The sequence below is a fragment of the Oncorhynchus mykiss genome, chromosome 10, assembly GCF_013265735.2.
Source record: "Oncorhynchus mykiss isolate Arlee chromosome 10, USDA_OmykA_1.1, whole genome shotgun sequence".
NCBI classification, from domain to species: Eukaryota; Metazoa; Chordata; class Actinopteri; order Salmoniformes; family Salmonidae; genus Oncorhynchus; species Oncorhynchus mykiss.
In genome coordinates, this window is record NC_048574.1 from 33,257,591 (window position 1) to 33,277,871 (window position 20,281).

At 41.4% G+C, this 20,281-nt stretch overlaps 1 protein-coding gene across 5 annotated transcripts in view; it reads right to left on the bottom strand.

The window, feature by feature from the left end:
* Positions 1–353: 353 nt before the first annotated feature.
* The window catches only part of LOC110533674 (ubiquitin carboxyl-terminal hydrolase 25), a 60,328-nt gene continuing 40,400 nt past the window's right edge, over positions 354–20,281 (bottom strand). For 3 of the 5 annotated variants that reach the window (XM_021618114.2, XM_021618112.2, XM_021618111.2), the window contains 9 exons: positions 15,639–15,781; positions 15,248–15,403; positions 11,698–11,793; positions 11,108–11,286; positions 10,325–10,403; positions 9,928–10,007; positions 9,134–9,257; positions 4,712–4,904; positions 354–1,487 (listed from right to left, as the gene is read on the bottom strand). In XM_021618114.2, the coding sequence (XP_021473789.1) occupies positions 1,315–1,487; positions 4,712–4,904; positions 9,134–9,257; positions 9,928–10,007; positions 10,325–10,403; positions 11,108–11,286; positions 11,698–11,793; positions 15,248–15,403; positions 15,639–15,781 (1,223 nt within the window). In that variant the 3' untranslated portion in view covers positions 354–1,314. The remainder of the gene's footprint in view (positions 1,488–4,711; positions 4,905–9,133; positions 9,258–9,927; positions 10,008–10,324; positions 10,404–11,107; positions 11,287–11,697; positions 11,794–15,247; positions 15,404–15,638; positions 15,782–20,281) is intronic. The other 2 variants (XM_021618115.2, XM_021618117.2) reach the window with 2 other exon arrangements.

The following is a 20,281-nucleotide window of genomic DNA, read 5'->3' on the forward strand; positions in this document are numbered from 1 at the left end:
TCCCTCGTTGATTATCCCGTACTTATTCATGCTGACTTTCACAGACTACCTGAGATATGAAACAGTTGGTGGGAGGGCATACAGGCTGTCGCTAATTTAATAATGCACAACTTGCCTAAATGGGTAATGTAAAACACTTAAACCAATGGAAACACACCCTAGCAGGCAATTTCGCAAACTTTCTCAATGTCGAGAAGAAAAAAAAAACACCGGACAAGTTCATGGAAACATAACTACTGACAAGAAGCTACAATGTGGGGAATCGTAGGTGGCTCTTTTCAGCAAGTTTGAGCTTGTTCTTGATACCAGCTAGCTAACCAACAACTGTACCGATGTATTTGAGAAACAAGTGCTCGTTTTGCAAATGTATTTATGTTTTCAATAAACATTGACACAAAATATTGTTTACATGTCAACAATTTAAGCCAACCCTGTCCGTTTTGCCCCATTGTTCCCCACGCTTCGGTTTTGTTGCTAAATTAAAGACCCCCGTCTAAAGGCAGTTTCTGTTGTGTGCAAGTCATGATCCGAGAAACCAAAAACACAATGGTTGATAAAACATGAAGTGCATCCAAAAACAAATTCATAGAGATGCACATTATTGCATTATGGCACTTCAGGAATAATGGAGGACATTGTGGTGTTTAGTGTTAGTGCAGAAAAAGACATGGGACATCAGACAAAGGAAATACGTATTTGGCCTAAAAGGGCCATAAATAAAATTGTATTCTCTCGATTTATTAACAAGCCACAGAGTGTCCATGGATGTCTAACACAGCACTCAAAACTTCTCATGTTGGTGCAGTCCCTAGACCCACTTGAGATACCTGAAGCCGCAGATAAATCTCATGGTTCTCATTTCGTAGCTTCCTTTAGAAAAAAAAAAACAATATGATAATACTGTACCAAACTGATGGCAGAGCATCTGGGAGAAGGGGAAAGGGGATGTTTAAGAAAGGGGGAGGGGGGGGCAAACCGCATGACAACAAAAAACAGCTACAAAAAAACAACCTCAACCTCATTTAACAACGCTTGGAGCAGCATGCGCTGGCTTTCAATCACTGCAAGATCGCCATTTTCACTACTTTTCCAGCTTCACTTTTTCCAACTGTCCGGTCATTCATACATTTTTCTGTTGCGTTTTGCTTAAAAAATATAATTGAAATTATTATGTTAAAACCTTTAGCAGCAAAAGAGAAACAGAGGAATAACAGCTAGCGACCCCTGGTTTATAAGGAAGGCATGGGTTAAAAGAGGTCCATGAGTGAGTGCCGAGGGGGCCGTATAGGGCCGTGAGGCTGCTGCCCCCTCAGCTCATCTCCTGTCTGCAGGCACCCGGCTCAGGGAGGCCATGACACGGCTGTAGCGCTCAACCAGCTCTAGGGTGGAGTAGGTGGGCAGTTTGGGAGGGTCGTGGAAGCTTTTGATCTCTGTTGAGCAGTCGAGTAACTTGGGGAGGAAGTCCGTCAGCTTCTCCTGAAGGTTAGCTGCAGCAGGAGGGGGAGAACAATGACGGAGAAATGTCAGAGAAAAAGAAAGAATGATTATTTCAATGTCCTTGCTTGCGTCACTCTCCAGAGTCATATCCAGTTACCAAACAGAAATCATAAGCTAAATATTTTCACTGTGATAGCACAAGCTCTTGGTAAACATGCTCCTCTAGGAAAACACAGGCTGAGTAAATAAGATGAAAGAGGCCCTAGTTGGTTGTTGAAGATGCTGCTGGGTCAGTTTTATGAATCCAATCTAACTTTTTCCTGGAGTAGAGGCTAGGACTCCACTGAACCAACAATTTGGGTAAAATTCTGCCAAGACAAAGTGGGTATATCCCTGGTTGTTATGGCTTGGCTGGTCTGGCTGCTAATATCAACTCATTTGACCATGTCCCTGACCACGCTTCATGTGCCTTCCAAATTAAACTAGAGCAGAATAACAACCAAACAGTCCGTAGATCTCCAGTACCACAAATCTATACCCCCTGGCCTCTATGCTCTTGTACCCCTTTCACACTATTGTGCCAAACCAAACCATACTGTGCTGCCTCAGATATGTAATTTTCGCATTGCAGCATGATTCAAGTAACTACAAAGGCTGACTAACCAGGACAGCACAGTACAGCTTGGCTCAGTAACGTGAAAATGCTCTTAGTTCCTTCTTTTATGGACTTGGAAGATTAGCCCCTTAAGCATGTAATATGGGCTAAAAGAGATAAACAAACAAACTAGGGCTGTTCCAAAAAAATAAATAATAATCTTGGTCAGTTCTTTTGACCAATCCATGAAATGTTAAAACGTGTTTTTCCATATAAACCCAGCAAAAAAAGAAACGTCCTCTCACTGTCAACTGCATTACATTTTCAGCAAACTCAACTTGTAAATATTTGTATGAACATAAGATTCAACAACTGAGGCATAACCTGAAAAAGTTCCACAGACATGTGACTAACAGAAATGGAATAATGTGGGGGGGGAGTCCAAATCAAAAGTAACAGTCAGTATCTGGTGTGGCCACCAGCTGCATTAAGTGCTGCAGTGCTCCTCCTCATGGACTGCACCAGATGTGCCAGTTCTTGCTGTGAGATGTTACCCCACTCTTCCACCAAGGCACCTGCAAGTTCCCAGACATTTCTGGGGGGAATGGCCCTAGCCCTCACCCTCCGATTCAACAGGTCCCAGACCCGGGCTCTTCGCTGGCCATGGCAGAACAATGACATTCCTGTCTTGCAAGAAATCACACACAGAACGAGCAGTATGGGCTGGTGGCATTGTCATGCTGGAGGGTCATGTCAGGATGAGCCTGCAGGAAGGGTACCACATGAGGGAGGAGGATGTCTTCCTCTCCCTATCCCGCAGGTGTGATGTTCGGACGTACCGATCCTGTACAGAGTCCTATATTGACATAACCTGGAAGGCCACTCAGCAAGGAAGAAACCATTGCTCCAAAACCACCATAAAAAAGCCAGACTACGGTTTGCAACTGCACATGGGGACAAAGATCGTACTTTTTGGAGAAATGGTCTCTGGTCTGATGAAACAAAAATAGAACTGTTTGTCCATAATGACCATCGTTATGTTTGGAGGAAATAGGGGGAGGCTTGCAAGCCGAAGAACACCATCCCAACCGCATTGCTGCAGGAGGGATTGGTGCACTTCACAAAATAGATGGCATCATGAGGTACGAAAATTATGTGGATATATTGAAGCAACACCTCAAGACATCAGTCAAGAAGTTAAAGCTTGGCCACAAATGGGTCTTCCAAATGGACAATGACCCTAAGCATACTTCCAAAGTTTCTATGGGAAGGCTTTGACCTCAATCCCATAGAACATTTGTGGGCAGAACTGAAAAAGCATGTGCAAGCAAGGAGGCCTTAAAAACCTGACTCAGTTACACCAGCTCTGTTAGGAGGAATGGGCCAAAATTCACCCAACTTATTCTGGGAAGTTTGTGGAAGGCTACCCAAAACATTTGATCCAAGTTAAACAATTTAAAGGCAATGCTACCAAATACTAATTGAGTGAATGTAAACTTCTGACCCACTGGGAATGTGATGAAAGAAATAAAAGCTGAAATAAATAATTATCTACTATTATTCTGACATTTCACATTCTTAAAATAAAGTGGTGATCCTAACTGACCTAACGCAGGGAATTTTTTCTAGGATTAAATTGTGAAAAACAGAGTTTAAATGTATTTGGCTAAGGTGTACGTAAACTTCTGACTTCAACTGTACATACATACATACATACCCTATGTGTTTGAATAAAATCAATTATATGTAGGCTACTGAGCTTAAGACACACACATTACTTGAGTGAGCCAGAGATCCAGAAAGCAAAATAATCTGTTATGCTCCTAATACTGTAGGTACACCAGGGGTCGGCAACCTTTTCCATTTGGAGTGACAATTTATCTTAACATTTCTACCAATCTGCATGCCAGTTATGATTTTTATATGCACATTTTCATGGAATAGTTTCATTGAATTTATAATGAAGGCTTCGTATGAATGCATAACAGACTTTGTTTATTTGCCGTTTGAGGTGAAGAAAAAATTACTTTCAGAAGTTACCACAGAGGTGGTGAGTTAAGACAATCAGAAATATTTATAGGCCTACATTTGTATAGGCCTACTTCTATGTATAATCAAGTGCATATCCTTACTCAACATTGACAGGAGAGCCGCAAACAAACGACAATGAATAAATTGACTTTAACATTTGAGATTCTTCAAAGTAGCCACCCTTTGCCTTGATGGCAGGTTTGGGTCATTGTCCTGTTGACAAACAAATGATTGCGCTTAGTGGGACTATCATTTGTTTTTCAACAGGACAATGACCCAACACACCTCCAGGCTGTGTAAGGGCTATTTGACCTAGGAGAGTGATGGAGTGCTGCATCAGATGACCTGGCCTCCACAATCACCCGACCTCAACCCAATTGAGATGTTTTGGGATGAATTGGACCACAGAATAAAGGAAAAGCAGCCAACAAGTGCTCAGCATATGTGGGAACTCCTTCAAGACTATTCTACAATGTAGAAAATAGTAAAATAAAGAAAAACCCTAGAATGAGTAGGTGTGTCCAAACTTTTGACTGGTACTGCATATATTTTAGACTGCTCGACCAAAAAAATCTTTGTTGACTAACAGTCTATCAACTAAACAATCAATTAAATTGGGGGTCTCAGCCCTAAAACAAACAAACTCACGCTCCATTTCTTGTCCCAGGTAGGAGCACCAGCGGTTCCTCATGTCCTCCACAGACAGCAGGTCCTTCTCTATGTCGTGGACCAGCAATAGGGGGATGCATGGCACCACCAGCTCATTCATGATGCTCAAGCCGTTGCTCACCTCCGGCTCCTCACCAGACTCAAACATCCCCGCCGCATTCTCGTTCAGTTTCTAATGGGCAAAGCACATACAGTGGCAAGAAAAAGTATGTGAACCCTTTGGAATTGCTTAGATTTCTGCATAAATTGGTCATCAAATTTGATCTGATCTTCAACTAAGTCACAACAACAGACAAACAGTGTTTTTAAACTAATAACACCCCAATTATTGTACTTTTCTTATCTATATTAAATACATAATTTAAACATTCACAGTGTAGGTTTGGAAAAAGTATGTGAATCCCTAGGCTAACGACTTCTCCAAAAGCTAATTGGAGTCAGGAATCAGCTAACCTGGAGTCCAATCAATGAGACGAGATTGGAGATATTGGTTAGAGCTGTCCTATAAAAAACACTTGCAAAATTAAATTTGAGTTTGCTATTCACAAGAAGCATTGCCTGATGTGAACCATACCTCGAACAAAAGATCTCAAAAGACCCAAGGTTAAGAATTGTTGACATGCATAAAGCTGGAAAGGGTTACAAAAGTATCTCTAAAAGCCTTGATGTTCATCAGTCCACGGTAAGACAAATTGTCTATAAATGCAGAAGTTCAGCACTGTTGCTACTCTCCCTAGAGGTGGCCATCCTGCAATGATGACTGCAAGAGCATGCTCAATTAGGTTAAGAAGAATCCTAGTGTCAGCTAAAGACTTACAGAAATCTCTGGAACATGCTAACATCTCTGTTGACGAGTCTACGATACGTAAACCACTAAACAAGAATGGGGTTCATGGGAGGACACCGCGGAATAAGTCACTACTGTCAAAAAAAAACATTGCTGCACGTCTGAAGTTCACAAAAGAGCACCTGGATGTTCCACAGTGCTACCGGCAAAATATTCTGTGGGCAGATTAAACTAAAGTTGAGTTGTTTGGAAGGAACACAAAACACTATGGCTTGAGATGAAAAGGCACAGCACACCAACATCAAAACCTCATCCCATTATGGTTTGGGGCTGCTTTGCTGCCTCAGGGCCTGGACAACTTGCTATCATCAACGGAAAAATGAATTCCCAAGTTTATCAAGACATTTTGCAGGAGAATGTAAGGCTATCTGTCCGCCAATTGAAGCTCAACAGAAGTTGGGTGATGCAATAGGACAGCGACCCAAAACACAGAAGTAAATCAACAACAATGGCTTCAACAGAAGAAAATATGCCTTCTGGAGTGGCCCAGTCAGAGTTCTGACCTCAACCCGATTAAGATGCTGTGGCATGACCTCAAGAGAGTGGTTCACACCAGACATCCCAAGAAGATTGCTGAACTGAAACAGTTTTGTAAAGAGGAATGGTCCAAAATTCCTGACCGTTGTGCAGGTCTGATCCGCAACTACAGAAAACGTTTGGTTGAGGTTATTGCTGTCAAAAGAAGGGTCGACCAGTTATTAAATCCAAGGGTTTACATAATTTTTCCATTCTGCAATGTGAATGTTTACACGGTGTGTTCAATAAAGACAAAAAAAACACAATTGTTTGTGTGTTATTAGTTTAAGCAGGCTGTGTCTGTCTATTGTTGTGACTTAGATTTGATGACTAATTTATGCAGAAATCCAGGTAATTCCAAAGGGTTCACATACTTTTTCTTGCCACTGTACATATAGATTGACGACTTAGGGATTAGCTTGAAGTGGTATGCTAACAAATTTACCAGTATTAGCTACTCTGTCAAAACAGACTTAGAGGACAGGCAGGTATTACTTTTTCATATATTGCTAATGTATATGTATTTACATTCAATACCACCTCTGTATGAAAGGCTGCAGCCCAGGTAAGTCACAAGCCATTTGCATTACCACTATCTGGTAGTCATCTATCCACACTGTCAATATCAGAGGATGTTCTCAAGGCCTGTGGTACTGACGTGGGCAGTGACGTACTAGATGATGTAGACACTTCACTCTGTTCTCCTTAGCCAAGTCCTGCCCTGCTGCAGACACAAACTCCCTGACCTTAGCTGTGGAAAAGACCTTACACAGAGGCAGGCGGTCACTCCGGAATTAGAGGGACTAGGTGGGGACTCACAAAAGATCCCAGTACATTAACTGTGTCAATGTTAGCAGTGTTTTCAATTAAAACAGGGCAGAAGGTAAACAGCAGGGCTTGAGAGAGAGGGCCCGAGCAGGGAGCCAGGGGTTCGTTCTGGCCAGAGATCTGAGATGGCGGCTATAACTCTAACTGTAACAGAGCCCTGACGGAGAGAGCAGAGGTTCGCTCAGGACACAGCCGTGTCTCACGGTAATGTGTTTACACTCGCTGGGCCTCCTGCTTCCTATTCCCACTTGGATGATTACATTAAGAGCACAATGCCGGTGTAAGGTTACTGAGTGCAGGAGCAGCAACAGGGCCGACAAGAAGGAACAGGGTTCCTGTATTTTCTCACATCTACACACAATACCCCATAATGACAAAGTGAAAAGATGTTTAGACATTTTTTCAAATGGATTGAAAATGAAAGATCTAATTTACTTAAGTATTCACACGTTAGAATCACCTTTGACAGCGATTATAGCTGTGAGTCTTTCTGGGTAAGTATACGAGCTTTGCACACCTGGAACATACAATATTTGTACATTATCCTTTTAAAAACTTGTTAAAACTCTGATCATCGCTAGACAGACATTTTGAAATCTTGCAGAAACTGTAACAAAGCCACTAAGGAACATTCAATGTTGTTTTGGGAAGCATCACCAGTGTATATTTAGCCTTGTGTTTTAGGTTATTATTCTGAAAGGTGAATTTGTCTCCCAGTGTCTGTTGGAAAGCAGACAGAATCAGGTTTTCCTCTAGGATTTTGCCTGTTCTTAGCTCTACTCTGTTTCTTTATACCCTAAAAAGACCTCCCTAGTCCTTGCCAATGACAAGCATACCCATAACATGATGTAACCACCACCATGCTTGAAAATATTAAGAGTGGTACTCATGATATGTTGTGTGGGATTTTCCCCAAACATAACACTTTGTATTCAGGACATTAAGTTAATTTCTTTGCCATGTTTTTTGCAGTTTTACTTTAGTGCCATATTGCAAACAGGATGCATGTTTTGGAATATTTTAATCCTGTACAGGCTTCCTTCTTTTCACTCTGTAGAACTAGTAACTTTACTGCACAATACTAGCCTGGATCCATCCTCCATTTTCTCTTATCACTGCCATTTAACTATTTTAAAGTCACCAATGGAGCAATTTCCTTCCTCTCCGGCAACTGAGTTAGGAAGGACGCCAGTATCTTTATAGTGACTGGATGTATTGATACACCAGCCAAAGTGTAAATAATAACTTTACTATGCACAAAGGGATATTCAATGTCTGCTTTTTTCTACCAATACTGTAGGTGTCCTTTGTGAGGAATTAGAAAACCTCCCTGGTCTTTATGGTTGAATCTGTGTTTGAAATTCTCTGCTCGACCTTAAAGATAATTGTATGTGTGGGGTACAGAGAGTAAGTAGTCATTCAAAAATCATGATAAACACTATTATTGCACACAGAGTCTATGCAAATTATGTGACTTGTTAAGCACATTTTTTACTCCTGAACACATTTAGGCTTGCCATAACAAAGGGGTTGAAAACGTATTGACTCAAGACATTTTAGCTTTTCATTTTTAATTCATTTCTAAACATTTCTAAAAAAACATAATTCCATGTTGAATTTAATGTAAATTCAGGCTGTAAGACAACATTTTGGAAAAGTCAAGGGGCGTGAATACTTTCTGAAGGCACTGTAGCATCTGCTGAGAAAAGTTCTGCGGGAATCTTTATGGGAAATAAAAAAAGCCAATGTAATATCTCCGCTAGAACAGGAACAAGCCTGCATCAATTCTAGAGATTATGGGGTGGAGGGATAGTCTTGTTCGACATTAGTCACTGTGACCAGCGGGACGGCACAAATGAGTTAGGTGCTCAGAGACAGAGAGACTTGCTGATGATGAGACAGAGGATAGTGGTGTTCATTTTTCAAAGGGAATGACTTGAACTACTTCCACTGTGACCTATTGATTTGATTGGAAACGTGATGATCTTTAAAATACAATGGACTAACTTTGACCACTTTCCTCACATTTAGGGTGAAACTTTGAGTCTTTAAAAATTGTATGTACCAAATGCTAAATCTGCTGAAGCATAAAAAAATCATACCGCATCTTACGTGAACTAACTAAATAAGATCAACTGACAGACTTCCAATAGAACAGTGGTTCAGTTGTTGTATGATTGTGCATGATGTCAGGGCGAGGGTTGTCTCACCAGCAGGCACTCTCTGCGGTAGAGCCCTATGAGCTCATCGTCGTGACCTCGGTACAACCCTTTGACCAACAGCTCTCTGTTGTACTGGTATGAGTAGATCAGGTACATCAATGCCTCCACAAAGCTACAGAGAAACAGACACAGTCAGATACATTATAGTAGAATCAGGGTGGAACAAATTTAACCACAAGGGCTGCTTTTACACAGGCGGCACAATTCTGTTTTCCACTAATTGGTCGTTTGACCAATCACATCAGATCTTTTCAGAGCTGATCTGATTGGTCAAAAAAGTTTTAAAAAAGGTCAGAATTGGGCTGGCTACCTGTGTAATGCTGCAATAGAGGCAGGGGACATATAACATCAGTTTTAGCTGTGTCTACAAGGGATAGTAGAGCTGGAACAGTCAGGCCTTTTTCATTAAGAAGATTTAAAACAGATGTATTGGAGGGAGAATTAACAGAAGAAATAACCTAGTACATGAACAACGATCTTGATCTATGCCAGACTGACTGAGCTCCAGATGTAAGGATGGGGGGGTGTTAAGGGACCTGCTGCCCTCTACAGGTGACTTTAGGAAGATCCCATGCTTAACAAAGCTGCACTATCAGGTGCTTCTACTAATAATGCAATAATCTAGAGAGCATTTTAATCTACATTTTAAATGTTTTCTATACTGAAATGGTTGGGCAATGTGAGTTCCCATTTGTTTGAAGTAAGATATGGAGGCCGGAAATGAAAGCTCTGGGTCGTGAAGAGAAGAACGTGACAACAGTCCAGTCAATTGGCAGTCTCACCTTTTCTTCTGGAACAGCTCCAAGCCAATCATCAGGAAGATTGTTGTCTCGCGGAAATTCCTGTAGTCCTGATGCCACATCTGTGAACATTGTAGGGAACAGAATTCATGAGAAAGAGCTTGAAAGGATTTTAAGGACGGATCTAAAACATTTGGATCTAACTGTTAGTACATAAAAGCTTAACAATTGTTTTTTTTAAAAATTGGATTATCCATAGCAGAGTTTATTGGGGTCAGTTACAATTTAAAGATTGTAATGATATAAACCGTATACTTAAATGTAAATGACTTTGATACTAGTTTATTCTGTTTCATTTCAACTGTCAAAACATCCTAATAAGATGTTCCAGACAAAACATCGTAAATCTGTCAAAACCAGAGTGTTTCAGAATGCTGACCTCATACTCCTCCATGTTGATCTCCTCTGGCTTAATGAGGTCTAGTTTGGCACGCGCCACTTTCATAATGCTCTTACACCTGAGAGGGGAGGGGAGGAGGAGAAAGGGAAAGCAAAAGGAAAGAGAAGAGAAAGGGAGAGAGAGTGCTGTTGGTATGGTGAATCATACTGGTGAGGAACTAGCTACTCCAGGAGATGAAACAGTACACAGTGGTCCTGGGGCCACGACAAACAGGCCCCATGAATGACTGCTTACTGCAGAGAAACACTACTACTAAACCACACACTACTCTCCAGAGCTTCTGATTGAGGCCACATGCAAGAAGGAAATCTTAATATAAACCGGGTAGTTTAACTCCTGGATGCTGGTATATCAGACTGTATATCGCAGGTATGACAAAACATTTATTTTTACTGTTACGATTACATTGGTAACCAGTTTATAATAGCAATGAGGCACCCCAGGTTTGTGGTATATGACCAATATACCATGGCAGAAGTGATGTATCGTACATAAGAACAGCCCTAAGCATTGGTATATTCGACATATGCCACACCCCCTCTGGCTTTATTGCTTAATTATACCTGCTCAGAATAGAGGAAAATCTATTCACTGATGAAAGTGGGTCACAGCTACCCTCTGCTGGTGAATTTGTGAAGTTCAGAGGTAATAAACTGGCGTTTTCTTTTTTGTTTTACCAAAAGAAAGATAGGACAGACTCATAATTCAAAAATTAGGCAAATATGAGTTTAACCCATAAAATAGGGTTTAACCCATAAATACCGTTCGTTAAAGCCCAGGTTTCGGTCGGCAAACTGCATGAGGAGGGTTCTCTCCAGGATCTTCTTGGGGGCCTGGTTCTGGATGAAGTAGACGATGACGTGCTGCAGTCGGTAGTCACTCCCCGGGGCTGTGTCCTCCTGGGCAAACCTCAGCAGACGGGTGTACTCCACCTTAATGGCCTGACACACATAGATCAAGCATGGGGTGAATGGACTTTGATAGGCCAAACTAGCATTAGAACTTCAGAGTAGGCCTAGATTAGAACATTGATGAACATCTGTAGCAGCAGAAGACAAAACCATCGTCTCCACGTAAGAGTTGTCAAGATCATCATCATCCTCCTCATCCTTGTAAACAAAACTCAAAGAGTTGATTCAAGTTCTCTTTGTTCAAATGAACCTCATTGTCCATGTGACACCAAGTCCAATTTCTGTAGGATGCTTTTGATGAGAACAACTGACTCAAAAAGACAGAACTAGTGAAATGCTAGGTAAAACGGGATGGGAGGATGGTTGTTGAGAGGCAGTAGAAGTACAGCATCACAGAAGGAGTGAATAAAGGTGTGAAAGAGAAATGAGATCGGAATGTACCTTGAAGAAGGCCGCTTCAGGCCCAAGCTTTTCAAACACAGTCCTTGCTTTGCCAATGGACATTATAATACCCTGCATGTTTGGAGTCATCATGGCCTGCAGTACCCAAGGAGTGGAAGCATGTTACAATAGTAGAAAATAGATCCCCTTAAAATTTAACGAGCCCAGCAAACCCCCAAAATAATACCCTTTTCTGGTACAGCACTATGTGAGAACTACCATACATCAGTCAGCAGACAATGCATACAGTCAAAAGTTCTGACACACCTACTCATTCTTTTCTAATTTTTAGTTTTTTTTTACTGTTTTCTACATTGTAGAATAATAGTGAAGACACCAAAACAGTGAAATAACACATGGAATCATGTAGTAACCAAAACAAAGTGTTATTTTATATTTGAGATTCCTCAAAGTAGCCACCCTTTGCCTTGATGACAGCTTTGCACACACTGCTCTAAACCAGCTTCATGAGGTAGTCACCTAAAATGCATTTCTATTGACAGATGTGCCTTGTTAAAAGTTAATTTGTGGAATTTCTATCCTTCTTAATTCGTTTGAGCCAATTAGTTGTGTTGTGACAAGGTAGGACTGATTTACAGAAGATAGGGGGGGGGGGGGGGGTTATGCGAATAGTCTGGGGAACCATTTGATTGTATGTTCAGTAGTCTTATGGCTTGGTGGTAGAAGCTGTTCAGAAGCCTCTTGGACCTAGACTTGGCGCTCTGGTACCACACGGTAGAAGAGACAACAGTATAGGACTTAGGTGGCTGGAGTCTGACAATTTTTAGGGCCTTCCTCTGACACAACCTGATATAGAAGTCCTGAATGGCAGGAAGCTTGGCCCCGGTGATGTACTGGGCCGTACGCACTACCCTCTGTAGTGCCTTGTGGTCGGAGGCCGAGCAGTTGCCATACCAGACAGTGATGCAATCAGTCAGTCAGTCAGTGCTCTTGATGGTGCAGCTGTAAAATCTTTTGAGGATCTGAGGACCCATGCCAAATCTTTTCAGTCTCCTGAGGGGGAATAGGTTTTGCCGTGCCCTCTTCACAACTGTCTTGGTGTGCTTGGACCATGTTATTTTGTTAATGATGTAGACACCAAGGAACTTGAATCTCTCAACCTGCTCCACTGCAGCCCCGTCGATGAGAATGGGGGCGTGCTCGGTCCTCCTTTTTTTGTAGTCCACAATCTTCTACGTTGTCTTGATCACGTTGAAGGAGACGTTGTTGTCCTTGAGCCACACGGTCAGGTCTCTGACCTCCTCCTTATAGGCTGTCTCATCATTGTCGGTGACCCACCTTACCACTTGTGTCATCGGCAAACTTAATGGTGTTCGAGTCGTGCAAACAACGTTTCTCTTTGCCAAAGAAGCAAAGTGAAACAGTCCATCATTACTTTAAAACATGAAGGTCAGTCAATAAGGAAAATTTCAAGAACTTTGAAAGTTTCAAGTGCAGTCACAAAAACCATTAAGCGTTATGAAACTGGATCTCATAAGGACCGCCACAGGAATGGAAGACCCAGAGTTCAATAGCGTTAACTGCACCTCAGATTGCAGCCCAAATAAATGCTTCACAGAGTTCAAGTAACAGACACATCGCAACATCAACTCTTCAGAGGAGACTGCTTGAATCAGGCCTTCATGGTCAAATTGCTGCAAAGAAACCACTACTAAAGGACACTAATAAGAAGAAGATTCTTGCTTGGGCCAAGAAATATGAGCAATGGAGCGGTGGAAATCTGTCCTTTGGTCTGATGAGTCCAAATTTGAGATTTTTGGTTCCAACCGCTGTGTCTTTGTGAGACACAGAGTAGGTGAATAGATGATCTCCGCATGTGTGGTTCCCACCGTGAAGCATGGAGGTGGTGGTGTGATGGTTTGGGGGTGCGTTGCTGGTGACACTGTCTGTGATTTATTTATAATTCAAGGCACACTTAACCCGCATGGCTACCACAGCATTCTGCAGCGATAAGCCATCCGATCTGGATTGCACTTAGTGATACATGTTTTTCAACAGGACAAATGACCCAACACACCTCCAGACTGTATACGGGCTATTTGCATACAGTCAAAAGTTCTGACACACCTACTCATTCTTTTCTAATGTTTTGTTTTTTACTGTTTTCTACATTGTAGAATAATAGTGAAGACACCAAAACAGTGAAATAACACATGGAATCATGTAGTAACCAAAACAAAGTGTTATTTTATATTTGACCAAGGAGAGTGATGGAGTTCTGCATCAGATTACCTGGCCTCCACAATCACCCGACCTCAACCCAATTGAGATGGTTTGGAATGAGTTGGTCCACAGAGTGAAGGAAAAGCAGCCAACAAGTACTCAGCATATGTGGGAACTCCTTCAAGACAGTTGGGAAAAGCATTCCAGGTGAAGCTGGTTGAGAGAATGCCAAGATTGTGCAAAGCTGTCATCAAGGCAAAGGGTGGCGACTTAAACAAATCAAAATATATATTCTAACACTTTTTTGTTTACTACATGAATCCATGTCTGTTATTTCATCGTTTTGATGTCTCCACTATTATTATACAATGTAGACAATAGTAAAAAATAAAGAAAAACCCTTGAATGAGTAGGTGTGTCCAAACTTTTGACTGGTACTGTATGTTAGAGTCATTCTACTAATGTGAGGTAGACACACAGCTCGTCATGTGAAGGACACAATGGATGATTTAAAATAAGTTGCCATGTGAACGAGTCTCTGTGAAAGGCAGCCCTGTGAAAGTTGAGGTCCTTATGGTAAAGAGTCTCTATCGACAGCCCTATACAGTCCTAGTGTGGTATAGCAAGCAGACAGTCTTTGGTCTATTTAAGGGCATAGAAATTAAACATTGATTCTACTACAGCACTTTGACAACACTCTCTTGAAAATGACAAACCAAGCAAAACCAACTAATTTATTGATAGGAGCAGTGAGACGATGCAGTTACATTAAGCTTGTATTTTTCCATCCCAAAGGGTTTTATATGATACCTATTTGTATGAACCAAAAAGGATGTTAGAAACAGTAAGATATAACTGCGCAAATTACATTTAATATTTGCTCCTGAGATGCTGTTTATTTCTCAGCAGCAAAAATAAACACTCTAGGCAATTGAGTCGCTGTTTAGGTGAAGTTTCTGTCCAAATATCTCTGTGTAGAGTAGAGTGCATCTGTTGCAAGATGCAAGTAGTCTTAACAGGGATAGGCTTTTCACACCCTCTTTTTATAGCTAGCCCAAGGCTAGTTTCATCGTCTAGGGTAGTACACTAGCTGTAGTCTACTATAGCACCCTATCTTGGTCTGCCAAGAGGTTTGGTTGAAAATGGCAACAGTGACTTGCCCTGAGCTGACCATGACTCTGATTTGAAAACTGCTCTGAATTAAGATTTACTCAGGTGTGAAAAGCCTGTAGGAGAGCCAAGAGGAGAACATCACCAACAGGCAAGATACTTTTTAGCACACCAAATAAGTCCGCTGAGTGAGAGGAGTGTCGAGCGCTACCTCATCACTTGTTACCCCCCCCCCCCCGACAACAAAGCTTCCCACCTGGGGGATGGCCACCTCTACAATACGGTGGGCAGGGGGCTTATCCTTCACAGGGGGGTCAGACGGAGGCACGAGAGGGGTTTCAGGGTTCACCTTGATCTCAGGCTGGGGGGGAAGGCGTGGGGAGACACTCTCCCCACAGGACTGTGGAGAGAGCTAGAAAGAAAAAGGAGAGGAGAAGGGGAAAGAAAAGGGGAAAGAAAGAAGCATGGAGGGCGAAGTTAAACAGAAAGAGAAAAAAGGATGAAAATAACTTTACTGGGGTTGAGTGGTAGGCCTACGTGGTTCTTTGAAGTGAGCGTAGAAGGAGCAGTTGTATAGCGTGTGTGTGCAAGAGGTGGAGTATGTGTGTGTGTGTGTGTGTGTTATGTGCTGTGCTATATGGTCTTACTGCAGTAAGCAGTCCCTCAGGGCTCCTCTCCTCCTGCTGCTCGGCTGCAGCTTTGGAGATGGCCCTCTCGGTGTCCTCCTGCAAGTGCCTGGAGTAGTCTGTGGGGGACGGCTGCTCCATGTACTCTGGGTCCTGCTGTGGAGCTGGAGGAACCACACACAAACCAACAACCAACATGAGATACACTACTACAGGCAAGCAAAATCTAGTCTGTCTAATATCATTTTTATACTGTTGTGCCGATCTGCACCACGCCCAAACTATGCTGGTCTGGAAATGTTATTTTTACACTTCCATAAACTATGGTGGATGTGTAACTAGGCCAGCACTAGTGATGTGCAGTTCGCAAATTATTGGTTCTTATTGAACAACTCTTTTTACTGACTGGTCAGTCATTATTCATATTTTTCAGGACTTTAGTTGTCCATTTGATCTGCTGGCCCCCATGAATACAGTAGGATTAATACGTGCTCCTCAGGCTGAGCAGCTCCGGAGACATGCTCCGACCAACTATCTATCATATGTGCGTGCATGAAAATAGATCATGCTGCATGCAGTATAGAGAAAAAAAAGACGTTTAGTACGGGCGTAGCACAACCTCCTGCAGCCCACACCTCCCGAAATGTTTATCTTTGGGGGGGGGGGGGGGTCCCCTTGGATGTTAGGCCTCAATAGATACTATAGTAACAAGTCAGAATTACAGGAAATTAGCTTTAAAATTTTAAGATTTCCCTCGGCCTCAGGGCAAAATTTGTAGAATAGCAGGAAATTAGCTCAAGGATTCTCAGGAAGTCGGGACAATCCTTGCCCGGCAGGGAAGCTTAATTTTTATAGAATATTGTTTCGTTTTTTTTTCATTAATTGAGCTTAAAAATGTACATTTAAGGGAAATATTTGTTTTGGATATTCTCAATACTATAAACGTCCATGCCGGCTCTATGCCTGGAAATGCCCTTGTCAGGAGCAAAGCATCCCAGTTTCCAATAAAAAGGCTAAAAATGTATATTCATTTAACAATTATCATATGTAGTTTCTTGCAATAGCCCTCTGTTACTTTAAATATACTTCTCTCAAAACTTTGATTCCTAAAAGATGTGTTCTGTCAAATTTGTCTAAATTCCTAAATTAAACCAGGAATCATAAAGCAACCGAGGGAAAACTAAATTGCTACCGTGTGTAACAACTGAATGAAGATTTTTTATTTTATTAGAATTGGTCAACTCTGTAAAATAACAACTCCGTAAGATTTAAACTCTGTCAGAGTACTGAAAGATCTGACAGAATATTTGTTTTTATTGGGTATATTTGTTTTTATTGAGACAAAAATATATGTTTGTTTTGAGTGTCGTCAACTCCATCACTGATTGCTAACCCCCTTCAGATAAATGTTTTTGTGAATATTCTGAAAAACATATTGTAATCACTGTTCTGCAACATATGCTTAAACAATTGAAGTATTTGCTGTGCTAGACCTAAGGGATAATGTTTGCATTATAGATGTTTTATATTCTAACAAAATTAACCCTGGGCTATTAATAATTTAATAGTGAAATAAAATTGAGATTTGTATTATATATTTGAATAATCTAAACAATCAATAATTATAAAAATGAATGTATTTTATGTCTGATGGAGTTGACATAAATCCAGTCATTTACATTTTCTGAAAAAATGATTAGGTTGTTCCTTTATATGGTGTGATAGGTGATACGTTGGTCTATTAAAACATATATTTCAAATTTGGTTTTAAAAACGCCCACACCAGTAAACATGTATTTATTTATTTTTTTAAATTAGAGCTGAAAGACAGTAGCCAGAGCTTACCCATGTTGCACAATAATTTACAGTGCCTTCAGAAAGTATTAATACCCCTTGACATATTCCACAATGTGTTACAGCCTGAATTCAAAATGGATTATTCTACAATGTAGAAAATAGTCAAATAAAGAAAAAACCCTGGAATGAGTACGTGTCCAAACCTTTGACTGATACTGTATAACTAAGCAATTTAGATCATTGATATATCGGTAGCTAGCTTACTGTAATGATAAACAGAGAGAACAAAGAATATAGCCATTTAATCATGTCCATGTCCAAATATTAATGATGTCTGGAGTCCGACACGGTTCCCTTGGAATTATCATAACGGCAGAAGTCAGACAAAAGTCAACCCTCAACATGTCAATAGCTTGTATAGGCACGGTTGATTTATTATTATTTTATTTATTTAACTAGGCAAGTCAGATAAGAACAAATGCTTATTTACAATGACGGCCTACCAAGAGGCAAAAGGCTTCCTGCGGGGACAGGGATTTAAAAAAATATATATAGGACAAAACACAAATCATGACAAGAGAGACACCACATCACTACATAAAGAGAGGCCTAAGACAACACAGCATGGTAGCAACACAACATGATAACAACATAGTAGCAACAACACGGCAGCAGCACAAGGCATGGTACAAACATTATTGGACACAGACAACCGCACACAGAAGGTAGAAACAACAATACATCACGCGAAGCAGCCACAACTGTCAGTAAGAGTGTCCATGATTGAGTATTTGAATGAAGAGATGGCGATAAACTGTCCAGTTTGAGTGTTTTTTGCAGTTCGTTCCAGTCGCTAGCTACAGCGAACTGAAAAGAGGAGCGACCCAGGGATGTGTGAGCTGTGGGGACCTTTAACAGAATGTGACTGGCAGAGCGGGTGTTGTAAGTGGAGGATGAGGGCTGCAGTAGACATCTCAGATAGGGGGGAGTGAGGCCTAAGAGGATTTTATAAATAAGCATCAAGCAGTGGGTCTTGCAAAGGGTATACAGAGATGACCAGTTTAGAGAAGAGTATAGAGTGCAGTGATGTGTCCTATAAGTGGCATTGGTGGAAAATCTGACGGCCGAACGGTAAAGAACATCTAGCCATTCGAGAGCACCCTTACCAGTCGATCTATAAATTACATCTCCGTAATCTAGCATGGGTAGGATGGTCATCTGAATCAGGGTTAGTTTGGCAGCTGGGTTGAAAGAGGAGAGATTACGAGAGGAAACCAAGTCTAGATTTAACCTTAGCCTGCAGCTTTGATATGTGCTGAGAGAAGGACAGTGCACCATCTAGCCATACTCCCAAGAACTTGTATGAGGTGACTACATCAAGCTCAACTCTCAGATGTAGTAATCACACCGGTGGGGAGAGGGGCATTCTTACCAAACCACATGATCATCATTTTAGAGGTGTTCAGAACAAGGTTAAGGACAAAGAAAGCTTGTTGGACACTAAGAAAGCTTTGTTGTAGAGCGTTTAACACTAAATCCGAGCAGGGGCCAGCTGAGTATAAGACCATCAGCTGCATAGAAATGGATGAGAGAGCTTCCTACTGCCTGAGCAATGCTGTTGATGTAAATTGAGAAGAGCGTGGGGCCTAAGATCGAGCCCTGGGGTACTCCTTTGGTGACAGGCAGTGGCTGAGACAGCAGATGTTCTGAATTTATACACTGCACTCTTTGAGGTAGTTAGCAAACCAGGCCAATGACCCCTCAGAGACACCAATACTCCTTATCTGGCCCACAAGAATGGAATGGTCTACCGTATCAAAAGCTTTGGCCAAGTCAATAAAAATAGCACCACAACATTGCTTAGAATCAAGGGCAATTGTGACAATTTAGGACATTTAGGGTGGGTTGCACCAACATGGTTTAAATTAATCTAGGATTAGAGCTAATCTAGGTTTTGTAAATCTAGGTTTATAATTAAGCAGATATGTGCTGCACCACTTAATTTAAAATCATAGATTTACTGATCCAGATGAATGTTTTTAAACTATGATTCGTGACATGTTACACCAATATATGAGGTATTTCGTGAGTTGAAACGAAGTAGCCTACTTAAAAATGAGGCCAAAGTTGCTGTCCCTTGATGAAATAAGAACTATGTAGAGCTACTGAAACTCCATCGTGAAAGGTTGTCATGGTTGGCTGATTTGAAATAAAATCCGTTATTTGCAAGTACTAAACAGAAAACGAATGAATTAGCTAACGTTAGCTAGTTTATAAACCAAGCTTGCAGGCATAAAATAGAACTTATTATAGACATGGCAAAAACATGATTTTTTATTTGTCCACTAGCCACCTGATCATGGCACGTCAAAGAACAACATTTCTCCCCTTACGAAAAAAAAAAACCCTGTCCGAGCTGATGGAGGAATTTAGTAACGTACAGGAGGGGAGGATAAAAAGACAAACACGGCTGTCAAAAAGAAGGAAGACACCTGGGCCATATTATGTGACAGATTCAACGGATCGACACGGATTAAAGAGAAGGGGGACCCAAATCGGATGAAGGAGTGCTGGAAAAACTTAAGAGCCAAAGCCAAAAAGGGTGTGGCAGAGGAGAGGAGCTATTTCAGACCGGAGGGGGGCACCCATCCAGGGGAATTGATCCCATCACCCAGAAGATATGCAAGATAATTCCCCAGCAGTTTGCCTCTCTCCTTAACCCCTGATGATGATGAACAACTCGACCCACCAATATTTAGTAAGCATAAGTAACTGGTAAATATCAATGACTATAATGCATGTTAACACTACTTCACTACAATGTTACTGTTGTCAGGCTCGTTACAGCATGTTGCATAACATCATCA